General features: G+C 36.5%; 2 protein-coding genes across 2 annotated transcripts; one reads left to right on the top strand and one right to left on the bottom strand.

Annotated features, from left to right (window-relative positions):
- The first annotated feature begins 4,659 nt into the window (after positions 1 to 4,659).
- On the top strand, positions 4,660 to 10,325 carry LOC143550486 (la-related protein 6A-like). Its single transcript, XM_077041126.1, has 10 exons — positions 4,660 to 4,934; positions 7,146 to 7,227; positions 8,341 to 8,435; positions 8,579 to 8,650; positions 8,779 to 8,858; positions 8,944 to 9,076; positions 9,340 to 9,405; positions 9,479 to 9,604; positions 9,728 to 9,833; positions 9,940 to 10,325. Exons 1-10 carry the CDS (start codon positions 4,734 to 4,736, stop codon positions 10,059 to 10,061), a joined length of 1,083 nt encoding a protein of 360 aa, XP_076897241.1. The 5' UTR covers positions 4,660 to 4,733; the 3' UTR covers positions 10,062 to 10,325.
- A 1,218-nt stretch (positions 10,326 to 11,543) lies between these two features.
- On the bottom strand, positions 11,544 to 19,812 carry LOC143550484 (protein BIIDXI-like). Its single transcript, XM_077041125.1, has 3 exons — positions 19,638 to 19,812; positions 14,942 to 15,436; positions 11,544 to 12,258 (listed from the first exon to the last, which is right to left on the bottom strand). Exons 1-3 carry the CDS (start codon positions 19,705 to 19,707, stop codon positions 11,669 to 11,671), a joined length of 1,155 nt encoding a protein of 384 aa, XP_076897240.1. The 5' UTR covers positions 19,708 to 19,812; the 3' UTR covers positions 11,544 to 11,668.
- Between the last annotated feature and the right edge of the window lie 1,240 nt (positions 19,813 to 21,052).

Genomic DNA, 21,052 nt, shown 5'->3' with positions numbered 1-21,052 from the left:
TGTTGCCACGCGAAGACCGACATATATGCTGTGAGCAATCTTTTCATTCTCAACCTCGTGTCGTCTGATATCGTAGCGCCAATTGTGATTGTCTGCTCCGGGAATTTTGGGTTGAGAATCCATTCCTCTGGCGCGTTGTCTGCCATTGGAGGTTTCATTCTCCCTTCCCGCGGAGTACTTGTCACTGCACACAAATGATCTCGGTATACAAAAGTTACACCTGTTGGTGTTGGGAACCCCAATGCGCCGTGCGCTGGCGACGGTATGGCGTTGAATTGGGCAATCGTTCCCCTACCCAAGATCATATTGTGGCAAGAAGTGGTGGGCAAGACCAAGAAGTTGACAACTTCGGCTCGCTTGTGTTTTTCATCCCCCATGGTTAGTTCAAATTGTATTTGACCTAGGGGATGAATGATTTCATTTAAAACACCAGAGATTGGTGCATTCACAATTTCAAGCCTTGCTTGGTCTGCCGGATCCAGTTTCCTGAAACATTGCTCATACATGATGTCTGATTCGCTGCCAGTGTCCACCAGGACTTTTGACACTTCATAATGAGCAATGTGTGTAGTGATGACAAGAGGACTGCTGATGGAAGGGCCTCCCCTGATTCTTGGGAAGATTACTTGTTGCTCGCGCCAATCTCCTTGGGTTTGCGCGCTTCTCTTTCTTGATATTTGCCCTTGCCTTCCTCCCTCGGCTACACAGATTCTTTTGTACTTTTTGCTGGCTGAGGCTCCTTCTGGTTGTTCATTTTCTGGTCTTGAGTTTCTCACCAGGTGAGCCAGCTTGCCTGATTTCACATCTTTTTCAATTGCATCCTTCAAGTGGTGGCATGCATCAGTGTTGTGTCCTGTGGACTTGTGAAACTCACAGTACTTGCCACTGTCTGATGGTCCCTTGTAGTGTAGTGGCTTGGGGCTTTTGAACTGGACATTCTCAGTGCTTAACACTTGTGAAGGCGTTTTAGTGAGGGGAGTCCATATTCTTGGCAGAGGTCTGTTAGGATCTCTGCCGCCTTCCCTCTTGTCACCCTCCCCGCGATTACGAACGTCTTTTTGGGGCTGGGGTGAGCTTGGTTGCGCCTGCTTTTCTGCGGGAGAAAAACTGGTTGGTTGCAACCTGGACCATACAGAGTTCTGTTTGCCCCTTCTTTCGTTGCTGCGCGGTGTCTCAGCTTGATGCGCTCTTTCTCTTGCCCTATCTTGGGCAATTTGTTTTTCATTTCTCGCGAAGACTCGCGATGCTTCCATTAGTTTGGCCCAAGTGGTTGGCATGCCATCTCTGCTTACGAGAGCTCGGCGGAGTTGATCACTGCGCGCGCCTTGTATAAAGGCCACGCGCAAGAGTTGCTCAGTGATACCTCCGATTGCCAGAGACTCCTGATTGAAATGAGTTATGTAGTCTTCAATCGTTTCATCATTCCTGCGTACGCAGTGCATGATGTCATCAGGGTCGCGCGTGTGTCTGCGCTGCTGTACGAAGTGGGCTTGGAACTTTTCCAATAGTTCCTCGAACCCATCGATTTGCCCAGTCGGCAAGCTCTCGAACCAGACACGCGCCGCGCCCGTGAGGCAGCGAGCAAACATGTGACACCATGTTGGCATCGTCCAGCTTTCTAGGTTTCCAGTGTTGTAAAAACCTTGTAAGAAATCGTCTGGATCTGTTGTGCCGTCATATTTGCCCAAACCACTTGGCATCTTGGTTTTGTGCTGAATGGGGGCCTTCGCGATGCGCTCAGTGAATTTTGAATGTTTCACCAAGATGGCTGGCCTGTACGGTGTGGTTACGTCCACTTGCCCTCTAACTGGTGGGCTGTACGGTATGTGCAGATCCAGATCGGCTCTGGCTCCAGGCGCCATGTTCACGTGCACGCGGAGCTGTGAGCCTCCTGCATGAGTATCTCGCGTCTTCCTCATGCTGTGCACTTCTTCATCACTAAACTCAGTGTGTGCAGTGTGAACAGAATGACCCTCTTCCGGCGCGCGCGCCCTTTTTGTTCCATGAACGTTTTGCTTGTCAAACGCTAGCCTTTGTGTTAAGTCGGCTGACTTTTTGTGTTTGACCAGCTCATTGTACTTGTCCATTAGACGTCGTTGCTCGTTTATGAGCCATTCTTTGGGGTCATTGGTTTCATCTTCTGGACCCATTGGTCCTTTTTGTTTCGCGCCGGTAAGATTTTGTAACGTGAGATCGTCTGGAGGAGTTTCAGTCTAGCCATGAGGAGTTGTGATGAAGGGACGGTTACTGGTGGTGCGCGTAGAATCACGCGGCACCCTCAGAAACTGCTGTCCCTCATTAACATCCTCACGTTCAATATCCTCCAGAACTTGATCAACGTTACGAACGCCAGAAACCATGGTGAAAATTTGTTTTTGTAGAGATCTGATGAGATCTTGTTGCCGTTGTAACAGTGGATGGCGCCAATGAAGAAACGTGGATCGACTCACTGGTAGACGATCTACTTTCCTCGGGTGTGATTATGCTACTTCACCGATGGTTCCCTGGGATCTGGGTTCTTCCACCTACAAAATGAACAGCACCGTAAACTTACCCCTCAGAAAGGGACAGAGGGGTCCTCTTTGGGGTAACCCTCCGGTGTGAGAATAAGAGTTTGTAGGAGAAGATAATAATATGAGAGTAAGGAAAATGGAGTGTATTGCTTAATATAGCTGAATACTCTGTAATTGGTTGTGTGTCTCCTTGTGGAGTTGATGTGGTATTTATAGTGCTAGGGTTTCCAATGATTGGGCTCAGACCCAATTAGGGCCTTGTTGGCCTCATCCAATTGCTTTGCGCCACGTGTCCTTGGGACACCTGGTGCTTTTTCATTGGTTATAATCACGTGGTAGCACATGGGTTTTGCTGAGTTGTCCACCTTTCATTGGCAGCTGTCAACATCAGCATATTCTTATTCCTTAAAAAGATACCTTCTGGAAGGTTGTCTGACGTGCACAATCAAGGTTGCCCTAATCCTGATTTGGATAAGGACGAGGTTGATTATGTGCATGTGTGATATGCGCCTATCCTGAGGATGCGCGAGGTCTTCTCTTTATTCTCACGCGCAGATGTTTCATGCGCAGATGTGATATGCACAAGCATGTGATATGCGCCACGCGCGGATGCGCCACGCGCAGATGTGATATGCGTGAGCATATGTGATGCGTGAGCATATGTGATGCCTGAGCATATGTGATGCCTGAGCATGTGATGCCTGAGCATGTGATGCATGAGCATATGTGATATGCGCCATGCGCATAGGTTTTGGCTTTGTGCCTTCATAATGTCTTGATTTCAAGCCTTTTGTCTATATCTTGTGGGTTGACCCGCCTCGCTCGGTGTTGAGGCGGGTACATACCTCTTCAACTTAAAACTAATATACTATATATTTTAAAAATGAATCAAGAACCGGGTTGGTGCATTTAGGTTGTGGGTTTTGTTGATCCATCAAGAGAGTAAGAAGTGCATAACTTTATGACATAATTATACATGTGTTTAGTAGTATGATCGATGATGTTTCATCTGAAAACATATTAATATGTATATACATATACACAAGGTTACACACATTCAAACATATATACACACAATGCAACGTACTATTGATATTGTGTTATATTACTCAACATTGTTAAGTGTTATATTTTACTCGACATTGTGTTTTATTTTGTGATTTATTGTGTCTTTTTTCTTGAATTTGTGTCTTTTTCGTCTTTTTTTTAAAGAAAGACAGGAGAAACATCTTAGTTTTTTTTTTTAAATTTTTTTTAGTCTTTTATTTATATTTTGAATTATGATTTTTTTATTATTTTTATGGAAACTTTTTTTATGACACAAATATTTCTCTCACTAATCATTTTTGTTTCCATTTATGTTTTAACATTTTCCAGACCGACAACACTTTGTTTTTGTATGAATCCGCTATAGTTAGATCACTTTATAGTCTTTAATTTAAAGGCGATCTATTACAAAACACGCACTATTAAACCAAACCGCTAGTAATAGTTTATCATGGTTCAGGTATAGTTTTACATGGTTTGCTTTTAGTCATGTAGTTATTAAAAACCATTACTAACGGTTTGACCTAAACACCAAACCGTCACCGAAAGGCACGCGGTGGCTTCCACTCTAGAAACCCCAACTACATATACACACTTTTCACACCGTTTAAAGATTCGAGACTAAATTATTAACATTATGTGGGTCAATCTTGGTCACAAATTATTAACATTATCTGGGTCAAACCAAACGATTGACCTAAAACCCGACCGTCATCGAAAGGCACGCGGTGGTTTCCATCGACGATTTGGTTTTATGTTTTTGTAAAAACCGCGTTAACGGTTCGGTTTTGGTTTTGCATGTAAAAAAACGAAAAACCGAACCGAATTCCTAAATTTTTGTTTTTTTATATACCTAAATTAATTATTTTTTACCAACTTTCAGCATAAAATTTTAAGCTCAAATGACAAAAACCGAACAGTTTCAAAAACTCCAAAAACCAATGTTTTGATTTTCGATTTGGTTTTAACCAAAAGCCGCATCAAACCGCAACACGCGAACCGCTTCCCGTCAACCAAGTCACTCAGTGGATTCAATACTCTAGAAACCCCCAACTACATATATATATATATACAGTTTTCCCACCATTTGAGGACTCGAGACTCAGGAGAAGAAGAAGAAGAAGCAAACAGAAGCCTCAAGTCTTCTCTTCTCTTCTCTTCTCCTATCTTCAAATGGAAGGTGTCGGTGGAGTAGAATCTGAACAACAACAACAACAACAACTAATTCGCGTTGATCCTGATATCTCCACCGTTGATTCGATCACGGATCATCCTTCTGATGAGCCGCCGCCTCAGGAATCCGATCAACTTCATCTTTCGGTCACCGGTACTCCTGTTCTAACTGATGAGCTTCGTGATAAGATCATCAAGCAGGTATACGATTGAATTTGTTTACTAATTAAGTAAATTATGCGGTTATGTGAGTTTGACCGTTGACCTAGGGTTTTAGGATGCACTTTTGTGACTATATGTGTTAATAGGTTGTGTTGATAATTCGATTGATTTGATCGTAGCTTAATTAGTTAGGTTTTGTATTGCAAATGATATATAGAACTATAGAAGTCTGTAGGCAGAGCACAGGTAGGTAAATGCGATTGAATTTCGATATGATATATGCGGTTATGTGGTTTTGACCGTAAACCTAGGGTTTTAGGATGCACTTTTGTGAGTCTGTGACTAATTTAGGGGAGCAAACGAGCCGAGCCGAGCCCAAGCTCGACAAGGCTCGAGCTCGGCTTGTTTAACTTACACAGAGCTCGAGCTTAAGCTTGGCTCGTTTCGAGCTCTATTTTCAAAGCTCAAGCTCATCTCGTGAGCAGATTTTTAAGCTCGAGCTCGTCGGCTTGTTTAATATTTATCAATTATTTTTTATATAATTATTTATTTTTATATATTTTTTCTATTATAATTTTATGTATAAAAAGTACATATTATTAGTTATTTTTATTTTTTTTTTCATAAAATTATGTATATTAATTAATAATTATTTTAAAAAGTTATATAAATGACAGGCTTGAGCTCGATAAGCGAAGCTTGGGCTCGTTTATAAAACAAGCTTACTTTTAGGCTCGAGCTTGGGCTCGGCTCGATCGAGCTTTTTAATGAGCCGATCACGAGTAGCTTGCGAGCAGCTCGGTTTGTTTGCACCCCTATGTGTTAGACGCTGTGTTGATAATTCGATCAATTAGAATTTATATAATTAGCCAGGTTTTTGTTTCTGCTATCCTTAATTTGTTAATTTGTGGTAGCAGGTGTGTTGATCTGTGTACTTATGTATTGCAGTGATATATTAAATTTTATGTCAGGTGTTTTTGTTTTTGTTAAACTTAGGTTTAAAAAGCACTGTAATCTGTAAATCATATGGTATATGATGGCAATCATAAGAAAGGACCTAAAAGATGTGATGTATAGATTAGTGTTTTATAAGATTTATATGCACATGGTAGTGGAAATTATTTATGGAATAACGCGGCTTTATTTTGCATTTTTAGGGCAAACGCGTTACTATTTACTAGAATCAGCATATCATTTACTTTATCCAGTTGATTTTAGACGAGATAAAAAGGAGATGCAGTAAATTGATACTTAAAAAATTAGTTTTTTGATTTCAGTCTTCTTAAAAAGTCACATTGCTTTATCTTTAGTATAATGATTTTCAAATTGGAACTCTGCGTCGTGATGTAGATTTTTTATTGGAACTAGTTAGTAGAGGGGATTATGAAAGTATGTATATTATGGCTCTGTTGTTTATCTGATTAGAGGTTTAACATTGGACGATTTCTAATGGTTGTTATAGGACATATAGTTACATTAGAGGTAACTTTGTAGGTAAACCATATTGATGACTATCGAATTTCAATAAATTGGACGCATTAATATGGAATTAGCTTTTTTATGTTAATTAGTTAGAAAATTGAAACGTGGAATGGAATGATTTCGGCATATGGAAATCGGGTATCAACTTTATGCTACTCGCATATATGGAATCTATACAGGGCTCTTTTTAGGTAATGCTATATAGAAGATCATTAGTTCTTTACAATTATTGGAATTCTGGTGTCATGCTAATTTAGTAACTTTCTGATTCCAAATTGATCGTATACTATTTATCGCAGTTTAGCTTGTAGATTCATGAATGAAACTAGATGATAGTTATTTGTTTGTGTATGGATGTATTTACTTAATTAGGCTACTATTGTGGTCTGGTGAAAGTTTTAACAGTTTGGTCTAGTTTGAAACTTGGAAACAACCTAGTAAATGGAACCTAATTATTTATATATATTTTTTCCATTTTTTGATTATGTAGGTGCATGTTTGTGTTTAACTGTAACATTTTTATTATTTTTACTGGCAAGGTGGTAAGCACGAGTGATGATATAATGTTTTTGGTAGATTTAACATGTGCATATGCTTCTTTTATTGGTTTGGTGAAAGGAAGTAACTTACAAAGAATACATTTATCTTTATTTGTCTAAAATTACCCTGTTATGGAACTTACCAGTTTTTTGTCCAGTAAGTGTTTTTGTTATTTAATAAAGCTTGTTAAATCATATAATTTAAAGAGACATGTGTTTTTTTATCAAGGTGGAATACTATCTGAGTGATGAAAATTTGAGAACGGACAAGTTTTTGTTGAAGTATCTCACGAAGGACGAGGAAGGCTATGGTAAGTAATCCAGCATTTAATTCTCCTTTTAACATTTTTTTACTCTGGGTGTATTGAGATTTCATGTTTGATGCATCACATGTTATAATATATTATAAATAGATCGAATTACATTGAGGTAAGCATCTGGCTCTTAGGTACGACAATGGCTTTTGAAATACACTCACGAACCATTTTTTTGGTGCAAAAGTCCTAAGGTCCAAAAAATTAGATGCAGTGTCGGTTTTAAAAGGTTCTCGGTGCTTCAAGGCACTTTGGGTCCCAGAAACCGTGGCACAACACAAAGGCCCTAGCCGCACCTATTCTTATTCAATTACTTTTTAAATTAATTACACATGACATTTTTGACCTTATTAATGCTTAGCTTAAGAATACTCATAAAATAGTTGTAAACCAAGAACGTAACAACAATCAAATCAGACAAATGCAACAGCTGTTTGGACAGACAAAGGCAACAGCTATTAAATAAGTTATCTAGATTAGAACAAACTAAAACATAGAATCTAGTTGGACAGACTGCAGCAGCTTTTAATCTAATTGGACAGACAATTGCAACAGCCGTTTAAATAAGTAAAAGCGAAGTACTAATTTTTATTGGACAACTGCAATAGATTCTTATTATATAGGATCAAAAAACATTGACTGAGTTTTCAAGAAATTATAATGCAGCAAAGTCAAAACAGATGCAGATTCTGTTGTGATTTTTCTCATGCTTGAAGTAAACATGAACAATAAAATTTGTACCCCAAAAAATTAAATATAAAAAAATAGATCAGAACAACAATCACCAGCATATCACACCACAAATTGAGAAATTTAACGACTTTAATACAATAGTTAGGCACAAAATGTTCATCTTCAAGAACATTTAACCTGAAAATTTACAAAAATAAACAACAAATCATAGCAATCGAATCGGCAAAAAACAATTTTAAAATTGGGAAATTAACCAGTGAACTAATAGATTGAGGTCGTGACATATTTTAAAAAAACATGAAGGTAATAGGCATCTTGTGTTATAAAATTGGATCTGTTAGTTTTCTTGAAACAAGCTTGTTGACTAAATATGACAAATAATCTTCAACGAAGTTACATACGTTTTTTTTGTTGCAGTTCCTATAGCAGTTATTGCAACTTTTAAGAGAATGAAGAAGCTGACACATCACAAATCTCTCATTGTGGCTGCACTCAAGGAATCATCTCTTCTGGTAAGTTACATAACTCATCACTTCAGACTAAGTGTTTACTCTGTTGTGCTGATTTAGCGTGAATTTTGTGCTATAGTTTTTGTTATGTATTTTTAAACTGTATAATATATTTAAGTTACTAGAGCTTGTGTTGATGGCTGCAGGCCTTAAGTTCCAATGAAAAGAAGGTTAAGCGTATTCACCCTTTCCCATTGACTGAATTTTTGGATCCAGAGGTATACTCTTCTTTTGCTAGTGATATAAGAGATATAGAGTTCAGTTTTCTTATCTTATTATTAAATATTCATTTTGTAATATGAATTTAAAAAAAGAGTATTTAAAAAAGTTCTTTTGTTTGTGCCAGCTATGCACGGTTTTGGTAGAGAATCTTCCAGAGGATCACACAATAGAGAATATGAAGAAGATATTTTGCCATGCGGGAACGTATGTCACTTTTTCATCTCTTATTTTAGTATCTTGTTTTATCAAACTTTTCTTGTGTCAATTCTCATAATAAATTTTTGTTTAGTATCAAGAAGATTGCTATTCATGAAGAAAATGCTGCAAAAGATACAAGGAAATGTAGTATTGAGGAGAAGCTTCTGAGTGGTAAGCTGTATGCTAGTGTGGAATATGAGACTGTTGAGGCAGCTGAGAAAGCGGTAAGTTTGACTTTCTTTTTTCAGTGACATCTTTTCTATGAGAGGTTGAATATTCAAGTTATTTGCACACTTTTGTAAACAAGTAATGTGTCAATTATGATAACGAAATTCATATTATTTCATAATGATATAACATTTTGAATAAAATGATTTAAAGAGGTTTATAAGCATTAGAAATACATGCTTTCGACCTGTTTGATCCGCTCAACCTCTTTGACACGTTTCTTTATAAGCTGATCTATTGCCGGATATGATATCGTCAGGTTGCTACTTTAAACAATGAGCAGGACTGGCGACATGGCATGCGGGTCAAGCTTCTCAAGCGCAGGGTAACTCACTCTTTTCACGGTTTTCTCTCATGATAGATAAGTACAATTTTTGCTAATAATATCTTATGTTTAGGTCAAGAATACACAGAAGAAAAAAGGACATGATTCCGAGAAGAAACACAATGTCCATGTAGATTCACCCGGGGACAAAGAAAACCAACAATCAAGTGAGCACCATGACGATACACCCGATGATGAGGTATTATTTTAGAAATGGCAAAATGGGTGGGTTCGGTAACGGGCCAAAACATGTTTTATATTGTTACCGTGCTAATTGTGTTTACCCGAACCTTAATGGTGTTTCCTAACATTTGTTGATTAGCATGCACCACATATTGGGGAGCATCAAGCGATGGATAAAAATGGACACCGAGGTCAAAACAGTAGACGTTCTAGGAAACCGAAGCATCAAGGACCTAGTGGCATGGGTAAGATTATCATTTACTAATATTTGTTTGGTTTGACATTCATGGTCACAAATTATTAACATTATTTGGGACATGATAACAAACATGTTTGCATAAACAAATATAGGTCATGGTACACCGATCCATAACCATGGGCATGAAATTTCTAAGCCGCCCCCTGGACCAAGAATGCCCGACGGTACAAGGGGATTCACAATGGGGCGTGGACGGGTTGCTGTTAACGTATAGAAGTCGACTTGCGTTTGTCCAGGTTTTTATCTTTTTATGCACCAAGTATGCAATCAAAATCTGGACTGTGGCCTCACAAAATGTGTAGTCTATCTGCAAATTTAAATGACTGTGGATTAATTTACTTTTGTGTGTTGCTGTGTATAACATATGGTCACTTAAGTTTATGATGTGGTGTTATGTGGGTTGTATTGTCAACATTTTGTGAATTATGGGTTTATACATGTTTTTTTTAACTGTGAACCTTTTAGTTTTACCGGTAAACTCGGGAGAGAAACAACCAATACTCTGCTAATCATTGAGATTAGGTAGTAAAGAGCAACTGTGTTTGGCATGTTGTCTTACTGCGAAAAAGCAGTGACCTGCGGTTATACATGTTGGGTTGATTTTGCCAACATATTTAATGATATAATGGTGTGTGCATAATGTTGCTTAAGTTGTGAGAGAGTCTCATGGTGGATAAAAATGTATATTGGAAGTAGGATTACTAGGTAATAATAAAAATTTATTAAAATTGACGACTCTGTAATTCTATGTGTCATTACAACTTTTCCCCAAAGTTTAGTTTGATTCAGAAAGTCTTTAAACAAATAAAATATATTATTTTGTTATAATAGAACTATAAAAGTTAAGGTCAATTTCTAAGTTTTATTTTAAGGGGGTGTTTGGGATTCTTTATTTTACCTTATAAGTTACAAGTTATAAAGTTGTGACTTATGATTTATACACTCACAAAACCTAACTTTCTAAAAAACTTAATAACTTGTAAACCTATAAATTATAAGCTATAAGGAGGTAAAATAAGAAACCCCAAACATCTCATAAGTCTTTAGATTATTCATATAAAACTTTTGTATGATAAATATTCCGTTTAAATTGGCTACTTGCTAAATTCACTTCGTCGAGATATACCCGTCTTTGAATCTGGGGAGAACCCTCACCTAAGACCAACGCTCGTGAACACTCACCCGAAGACATGACAATACAGTGAGATAAAATTCGTTCAGTTCAAGGATTCAACTAGTGAACGTCATTTACGCGCCTAGTCTCCCATCATCCTCCGGTACCGCCTAAACTAAATTGGGGGCATCAATCGAACATGGATTACATGAAACAGCAAGTCTCTCCCTAACCACTTCATCACAAACTCATCGGCGGCTATATATTGACTTATTTGTTAGATTTTAATTAAGAATGTTCAAAGATTAAACTGGACTTTTTTTGTGTTCAGGTAAAGATAATTTATTCTTAGTTAGACGATACACAAGTGTTGTCTTGTAAAAGCATTTACTTCATTTACCACACTCATTTATTATTTGTTATCAAACACTACATACAATTACGGTTCTCACTGTTTTTATGAACGTCTCTTGTTTTTCTTTATACATAATAATCTGATGTTTTGATTTAGTCATTTAGATAACAAGTTTAGTTGTCACAGCCTATAAGATTTTATAAAGGTAACATATAAGATCATAATAATAATAATAGTAAGTATTTCCTTCCGTACTTCCGTTAGTTAATAACGTAACTTCACTAATAGTACAAGTTGCCATATGAAAATCACCACAATAAGTTACTCCTTAGCCAGTAAAACTCTACTCCCACTAAACCATAAACATCATAACCAAAACCATAAACCCAAATCCTAAACCCGACATCGTCACACTTCTAACACCACCCGAAACCACAACCCGAATGTCATCCACCACAGGCCCACACAACAAGCTCATATCATCACTCCTCGTGTTATAATACACACTATAAAACGCCACCCTCGTCCTCTCAGCCTTAGGCGTGAAGTTAACATTAGCAGTTTGAAAAGTCGAATTAGCATTAGGCGTGTAGTGCACGTTCTCCGCTTGGTCATCCGCGAACGCCATGACCGCTAGCGGTTGCTTGCACGAGTCACTAGCATGACCGAGTGAAAACGACATGGTATACGGTTTGTTTGGTTTTGTTGGGACCATTTGTGAGATAATTCCTTCTTTACCTGAGAGTAATTCGACGGCGCGTTTGCCTCCGGGAACCGAGAAGTGGTAGGAGTCGATGTAACGAACTGCCCGGTTTGACTCGACTATCCAACCGGGTAAAGATGACGTTTCTTCGTCGAGGTTAGTTGGAAGTAAGACTCCCAAGGAAGCATTTCTAAACATCCATGGACCTTCTTCAAAGTCACCATTCAATACTGCATTATCTGTAATCATGAAAAAATTAATATAATTTTGAAATTGTTTATACAAATCTATTTTAATATAGAGTAAACTGAGAAATTCGTCCTTGTGGTTTGTCCAAATCTGCAATTTCAGTCCAATAGTTTCAAATTTGCGATTTTCGTCCATGTGGTTTCATTTCACTTGCAATTAAACCCGATCGCATTAACCCCACTAAGTCTGGTCGTTAAACCCGTCAGCGTGCCCCACGTTGTAAGGCCCCGAACCCGGTAGCCTTACTTTAGCGTCGGATTTACTCATAAACACAGTTCTTACAAATCAGAGTTCATTAAAACTTTCGCGGAAACGTTTACTTGAAGCATTCGTTACAAAACATTCAATCTCTTCTTTGATATTATAAAACAAATCATTATATTTAAAACATCTTTTCTTCCATCTTAAGATGCCAGCCGTTCAATCCATGCCATGTGCCATCCTCATGCTAGTTCTTTGGTCTGATCACCTGCGTGCATACTAAAAGTCAGCTACGCTGAGTGAGTTCTAGTAAATCAAGCAACTTATCATACAACCACTACATGCATCATATACGTATCCGAAGACACGTAGTCCACTATCTAACCTGCTTACCTTACCACTTAGCCTCTTATTTACACCTACCACCTTGCCACTTTGCCACTTTAATAACTTATAACGTTATGCCACTTTGCCACTTTAATGACGTAGTCACGTATAGGCTTACCCTACCACGTACTATCGTCATGCCACTAACACTTTTACTACACTCTTGCCACTTCTAACACGCTCTACCTCTACTTGTCTACAACACGCTTCGTATCATTTACATAATAAGCAAGTCACATCATAGCATTCATACACACTAATAACCACTTGGCAATCACTATCCTTGGCGATGCGTGCAATATCCGAAGATCGTTCACGCACCAACAAGTATTATATAATAGCTACCTCGTATAACATCTATAGCATACACTTACCACTCAAGGTAAGTGTATTCACACTTCACATCGAGTATGCACACAGCCCCGAAAACATAACAAGGAAATGGGGCTAGAAACTCACCTGAATCCTGTTACGCTCTCCGTTAATAGTTATCCCTTTCTTCTGTTATGCACGGCTAACTGTATAATATTTATACGTATCAATTAACTACTACTACTCATGTTGTATTTCTATCTTTATATGACCCACAACGAACGGAGGTCCGGGGGCAGCGCCCCTGGCAGCGGGGTCTAGGGGCGGCAGCCCCTAGCAGGGTCCAAGGGGCAGAGCCCCTGGCTGGGGTCGAGCTGCCAGGTCAGCTTGGAAAAATTTTATTTACATTAACTGTCTTAACACATTTTCCATTAGGTTTTTAATTTATTTTCTAAGCGAACTTAACTTTAGGCGAAGTTAAACCTTAGGCGAACTTAGCTTTAGGCGAAGTTGTCATCAGGCGAACTTAGCTTTAGGCGAAGTTGTCATCAGGCGAACTTAGCTTTGCAGGCGAAGTTCATCAGGCGAACTTAGCTTGCAGGCGAAGTTCATCAGCTGCAGGTACTGTTCGCTCTTAAATCCTTCGTTTCTTAACCAAATAACTCGATTTAGGTATCCACGGAATCGTCTGACCAGCGCCTACAAACCCCAACCATCAAATCGACCTAACATCGATGTTTAAAGGGTGCGATTTAGGCATATAGGTTACGGGTTCTTTTTATCAATCGATTAACCCATCAAATCATAACCATTTGCAGTAAGTTTAGCTTTGTTGGATTCGTTTTTACCATACAAACACAGATCTATCATTTCTATACTAATCCAAACCTAAACGAACAAGTTCTCGATATAAACGTACCGTAAATGAGTCGAACTACGAACACGAGCTGGTCTTGTTGCTTTGGTTCGTCACGACGATCTAGCACCAACAAGCTCGGGTCCTCGCTTTGGATCTTGGTTCGGGTCGTGCGTGTTTTGGGTGTGTGTAGAGATTAGGATGGATAAATGGATGGAATGAAAATGATTGGGGTTTAAGGGGGTATTTATACTCCCTCAAGCCCATGGACCGAAGGCCCATATTTCCTTTTGGTCCATATCCAATCCCATCTAATTATCCTACTAAGTCTTCATATTATGCTGTTCCACTAACTCGTTTATTTCACCCGACAAAATAATATATTAATTATTACTTTAGAAATTTCGGGATGTTACACACGTGAGGGGCAGTTTTGTCATTTTTCTCCCTAAATAAAACCCCGTCTTAATTCGCAAGCATTCTCACGTGAGGGGATGAGTGTATTTGGGTGAAAAAGGACAAAACTACCCATCATGTGAAGGGCACGCTGATGGCTTTAATGACCAGACTTAACGGGGTTAGTGGGGTCGGGTTTAATTGCAAGTGAAATGAAATCACATGGACGAAAATCGCAAATTTGAAACTATTGGACTAAAACCACAAATTTGGACAAACCATAGGGACGAAAACCGCAGTTCACTCATTAATATATTAATTGTTGGAGTGAAAGCAGTGTTGTAATAATCGGTAACCAGTCAAATTCAGTCAAAATTGGGTGATAATCGATCAAAATTGGTCAAAATTCGGTCACATTTGGACAAAATTTTTGAAGTATTTGAAAAGTTATACTTATTTTGAAAAATATATATAAAACTCCCTGACTAGCGCCTAATGAGTTCTACAAGTATGAAACGAACCTTTTGGTTTGGTGGGTACGAAAAGCTTTTTAATAGCGATATCGTCAATAATGGGCCCGCACGTGGGGTCATCTTCCATGCCAGGATTAGTGAAAACAACATTAGCATCTTCTTGGTCAGCTTGAAAAGCCCATGCATAAGTGTCCCAACTTTGTACACTGTACAAAGTTTGTAAATCAATGGTTTGTGACGCGGGTGGGACCGACACATTTAACGACTCTAGCTGCGCACACGTGCGAGATGCACTGAACGTGATCGAGTAAATCTCGCCTTTTTCGAGTTTGACTTGTTGACTTATTTGAGCATCGTTTCCTAGCCTCACTGCGTGTCTACCCTCTGGCACGATTAATATCATTCCGCCTTGTTTTTGACCTGATGCTACTAGCTCCACTGTTCCGTTGAGTTTCCAGCTTGGGACGTCGGGGCTGTCGGTGGCTCCGTCGTCGGTGAACCCTCCGGTTGGGGCGGTTTCGAAGTTACCGTTGGCTAGTAAGCCTACAAAAGTCAATGTAGCTTGTTATAGCATAATAATAAGACTACCCGTAGTCGGGCATTATGCACGTCGTTTCGGGCCAAAACGCCGGGGGCACCCCCCACTTTTTTCCGCCGTTTTCTATATAACGCGGGAAATGACTCAAAATCAAAAATATATCCGTTATATTACCGTTGGATATAAAAAAAACTTTTTAAAATATTAACTAAACTAAACTATAAAAACAAACCCAAACCTCATTTTTTTTACACATTTTCTTTCTACTACTTCTCTACCAAAAATACAACATTTAATCTTATTATTATTATTGTTATATTTTTTTCTATTTTAATATAGTTTTTCTTTGTGAGTTTAATGTATTTTTTTAATTTTAATGTAGTTTTTTAATTTTATATTTAATTATTAAAATGAATTATTATTTAAAAAAAACAAAAAATATTAATAGTGACCGGACGCCACGTGGCGCTTAACGCCTGGAGGTGAGGCTTTATGATCACACCTTATTTTTGTAAAAAATCATAACTATGACTGGACGCCACGTAGTGCATAACGTCTGGTGGTGGGGCTTTATGACTACACATGGTATAATAATAATAATAATAATAGTAATAATAGTAATAACTTTAATTTAAAAGCTATAGCGTAATAATAGTTACTCGATTGTCCGTTTATATTTTATACTAACAGTCTTAACACTAACTTTTTATCAGGTACATATCTTATAAATTTTTATTACATATTCTTCTTGATACTTTTTTTAATACATTTTTATATAGCCTGAGGGGAAGGGGTACTCATATGGGTAGGGTGTATGACTTTCAAACCACATTGCAACACCACCTCATCTCATGTGAGTAAAGTGTATGGCTTCATTTCATGTCAAAGGTTTGACACACAACATTGATTCATTATTGGCCATTGAAGAATTAAATGTATTAATAAAGTTTTTGGGTACTTGTGGTAGGTGTTTCCTGTAAGTTTCTGCTTTGTGGGTAATTAAGGGTAGAATTAAGGTGGCAGTACATGATTGACCAATACATGAGTAATACCCATTAGTGCCCATACATTTTAATATAGCCTTTTATGTGTTTCCCACCAAATTTTCGCGGCAAAACACAACACTACAGTCCACTAAAAACAATCATTCAGCCAAATATTTCTTTATCTTTATAGAAATTTGCATCCTTTACTTTTTGTAAAAAGAAATAGTTAATAATTCATAAGTAAAAATAAAATCTTGAATTTATCCAAAATATGTATAGAACCATTATAAGAGGTTGATAAATGTGACAGATCAATATACTTAGGGATTAAATTGTTAGCTAAGTATATGTAATTTATGATATGAATGATTTTAATTTGAATATATCTGATTTTTTTTCATTTTAATTGAATTGATTATGGGTCTATTCAGTAATAAATGTATTTTGCCAAAATGAATTAATTGGCATTGCTAGATAAAATCCAGAATATTAACTTTCATATCAAAGCAATCATGAGATTGCTTCAACTACAATTAATATTACCAGAGTCAAAGGTGGATATTTTTTTAACAGTGAACAATTGAACACAACCCACTTAAGAATACTAAAAATTATGAATGATGGTTTTTACACCAATAACAAGGGGTGCACACAAAACCAAAAAACCGAATCGAAACCGATAAAACCAAAAAACCGAACCGAATTAGAAACCGACAGTTTGGTTTTGAACTTTAGTAAAAACCGAAATTTGGTTTTGGTTCGCTTTTGTATTTTGTTAAGAACCGAAAAAACCGAACCGAACCGAAATAACCAAAAAATTGAAATGGCCATAATATCTTAACCGTAACCATTAAAACAAAATATACCGACGACCATTTGTTTAGTTTATCATATGGTTAATAACAAATATATTTGGTTGCTGCATATGGTTAATAACTAATAATACTAGTACATTTAGTTTGATTTTTATTTTTGATTTTAAATATATCTTTTCTTAGCTTTTAATATTTAAAGCCCAAATATTCAATATTCTATTAGTCATTAGTTTAAAGAGAAGAAAAATATCATGCCCAATTTTAATATTTTGGTTCAAGTGTTTTTTTGCCCTAAACGTTTTGGCTCAATTAGCAAAACCGAAAAAACCGCATCCAAAACCGAAAACCACAAAAACCGAAATCGAAGGGTTTTAAAAAAAACATAAAACCGAAAGTTTGGTTTTTGGTTTGATTTTAGTCAATAACCGTACCACGCACACCCTTACTAATAACTTGAACCAATAAAAAACAAATCTATGTGATTAAATATATAGAGAGAGAAACTAGAAGAATTATAATTTATAAAGAAATGTTTAATTATATTCAACATAAATGGTAAACATCATAAAATGTTGTTACAAATCATAATTTGTTGAAGGTTGTTGAGATGGTGACTTGAGGAAAGAAAAGCCTATACTGGGATTATCGAGTACAAAATTCCTAACAAAAATAGCTATGCAAATAGTGTAATTATTAATATTAATTACACTCATCTTTATTATATATTTCGTTTCAAATTCAGTCACTTTTTTAAAATCATGTGATTTTCCGCCTCATATCAAATTTGTATGCGAGGATTTTCCCGGAAGTAAAAGACGAGTGTATTATGATGTTATGAATTTAACTAGTATCCCATTTAAAATACTCATCGACAATTAAGAAAATTTAAATTAAGTTTTTGGGTCCCACTCAACCCATGAGCAAGACCCAGATATATAGGGTCTGTTTGGTATGTGGTAATGGAATGAACGAGAGAATGAAATGGACAAAGGAATGGAATGAACAAAGGAATTAAATAAATCATTACTATTCCAATGTCTTGTTTGGTTACCACATAGGAATGAAATGAATCATCACTTTATTAATTTTTTTTAATTAAATAGTAAACTATTCAATTATAATATTTTTTATCAATTAATAAAACGGTTATAAGATAATACGATATAGTAATAAAAGTATAATAACAATTATAATTTAAAAAAATTTATATTATAATAAAATAATAATGATGATAAATAGCAATAATAATAGTAGGAGTAATAATAATAACAAAAATAATAATTATTTTTATTATTATTATTATCATCATCATCATTATCATCATCATTATTATTATTATTATTGATCATTTTCCATTTCATTCCAAGAAGGAATGAAAGAAAAACCACCTTTTGCTAAGGAATGAAAAATGTTATATATGGAAGGGTTTGTATTCATTAGGAATTATTCATTCCATTAATGAATGGTAACCAAACATGTTTTCTTTCATTCATTTGGAATAAGTCATTTCATTTCAACTCTCATTACTTCATACCAAACACTACCATAGAGATTATTATATACATTTTAAATTGGGTTTATAATAATTACTTTTAGGGATGTAGCCGAGCCGCTTATGTACTACTTGAAACCAGTTCGCTTAGCGAGTTTGAGATTTTAATATAGCTCTTTTAAAAATTAAAACAAGCTTTTAGCTCGGACTTCATGTATCGAGCTTGACTAAACATGTACACAAACTTAAACAAGGCTATAAAATAGAAATATGCTAAAAATTAATGTCAATGAATAATCAATTTTATAGTAAAAAATAAGCGGGTTACTGGTCTCACCAAACCCAGATAGCTTTTAAACCGGTTTATAACATCTAGTTTATTTGTAAAACTCTCTAATCATCAAATTCTAATTATATTATAAACGAATAATGTAAAAAAAACCCGTAATACAGGAATAACTAGTAAAACATTAAAGTAGTTAAATAATTAGAAATAAAGCTCGAAGCTAACCTAGCACAAGATCAAAACTTTAAAATAAAATGACAGCACACATTTTTACATAGAAAAGGTAATAAATAAACATAATTACCTTTTTCTAATAAAATATCTGCTAAAATGTGTAAAATGCGGATATATATAGACCGAAAGAAGTCGGTTTGGGTGCATTATGACTTGTACAGTGTAGTACAACAGCAACTGACTGTGTACAATACCACTACAATTACCGTATTTCCGTGAGCGATAAGTATTTACTATTTACTAAATTAACTTCCGTTAAAATAAAGTGTGTGAAATGATCAGTAACTGAAGACACATTCTCTTTTACTTTGATCTCAAATTACTCAGCTCATATTATTAATACATTGAACAAAAACAGATCTCAAATGAAAGCAATGAGTATTGAGTACGAACCGTCTTCTTCTGCAGCGAAAGTAGGAGTTATAGCAAGAAGATAATAAGGCATAATAATAGTGGAAGCCATTTGATTGTTAGAGAGGTTGAAGCCATTGTTATTATTATAATTATCTGGTGTTTGTAATAAAAATGTAACTTTCTCTCTCTAAAAGTAGATGTTTCTCTCTCTAGAAACAGAACAGAGGGAGTGGGAATAATAAGAAGCAGAGTGTGGTGTAGTGTAGGGTAGTGGCTTTTTAACCAAGATTCCAGCAACTTGTTTGTTTGGTGGTATGAGTGTGTGATGTCTACTTTAATAATTTACTATATTATTAATATTAAATGTTTATATAATATTTATGGGAAAATTCCCAAAATAGTCCATTTATAGTTAGTGTTTCCAAGTTTATCCCCCATAATTCAAGTTTTCAATTTTATCTCTTTGTTATCTCGTCGCCGACGACATGATAATGAACACCGACAATGCGTTACCGATCCGTTTAACATAGGGTTGACAATGCGTTATGTTGCTAACGTATGGTAGCAGCGATGCGTTATCACTGACGTAGGCTCTCGACGTCATGTTATATAACCAAACATGTCGTTTCAGCGTTATCACTAACGTAGGGTCTCGGCGTCATGTTATCACTAACGTAGGGTCCCGACGTCATGTTATATAACATGTCGCGGCGACCTATTCCGGCCAACTTGTGCCACGTGTCGTTATCATATTTGTTTCGGTAACGCATCGTCAGTGTTCGCTATCATGTCGTCGGCGACGAGATACCAAAGGGATAAAATTGGAAATTTGAATTATGAGGGATAAACTTGAAAACACTAACTATAAATGGGCTATTTTGGGAATTTTCCCATTATTTATTAATGTGGATTGAGTACGGGTGCAAACAAGACGAGACGAGCTGAACTGATTATGAGCTATTTGAGATTGGATTGATAAAAAACTTTAAATGGGTCTAAGTCGAGCTACATATAAAGCTCGTTTAGTTATCGAGTACGAGCTTAAACCATGTATGGAAAGCTTGTTTAGGGCTATTGAAAGTTAAAACTTAACGAGCATAGTGTATTTTAAAGTTTTAACTCTTTTAGAATTCTATATATTAATTTCACATTGTACACTTGAACTTGACGTAAACTTTGGTTCATTTAAGGTATTGAATGATAAATAAAAACCGAGCTAAGACGCGTTTAATTTTTTTTTATCAAAGTTTATAAATTAAATAATAGTAAAAAATACCCAACAGAACTTGAGCTTAATGTCACAGAATAAATATTTGAAGAACGAATTATATGATTGTGCCTAATGCTTGGGTTTGTTGGGCTCGTCTCGGACTTCATCGGACACTACCTCATCAAGAAAGGATGTATACATATGTCTAGTTGTGTTTGCACGACGAACACATCGCTGAAAGCGG

Source organism: Bidens hawaiensis, unplaced genomic scaffold, assembly GCF_021521415.1.
Source record: "Bidens hawaiensis isolate Kalapana, Puna unplaced genomic scaffold, B.hawaiensis_p1.1 tig00016042_1, whole genome shotgun sequence".
Classification (NCBI taxonomy): Eukaryota; Viridiplantae; Streptophyta; class Magnoliopsida; order Asterales; family Asteraceae; genus Bidens; species Bidens hawaiensis.
The sequence above is the reverse complement of the archived record's forward strand: the minus strand, read 5'-3'. Positions and strand labels throughout refer to the sequence as shown.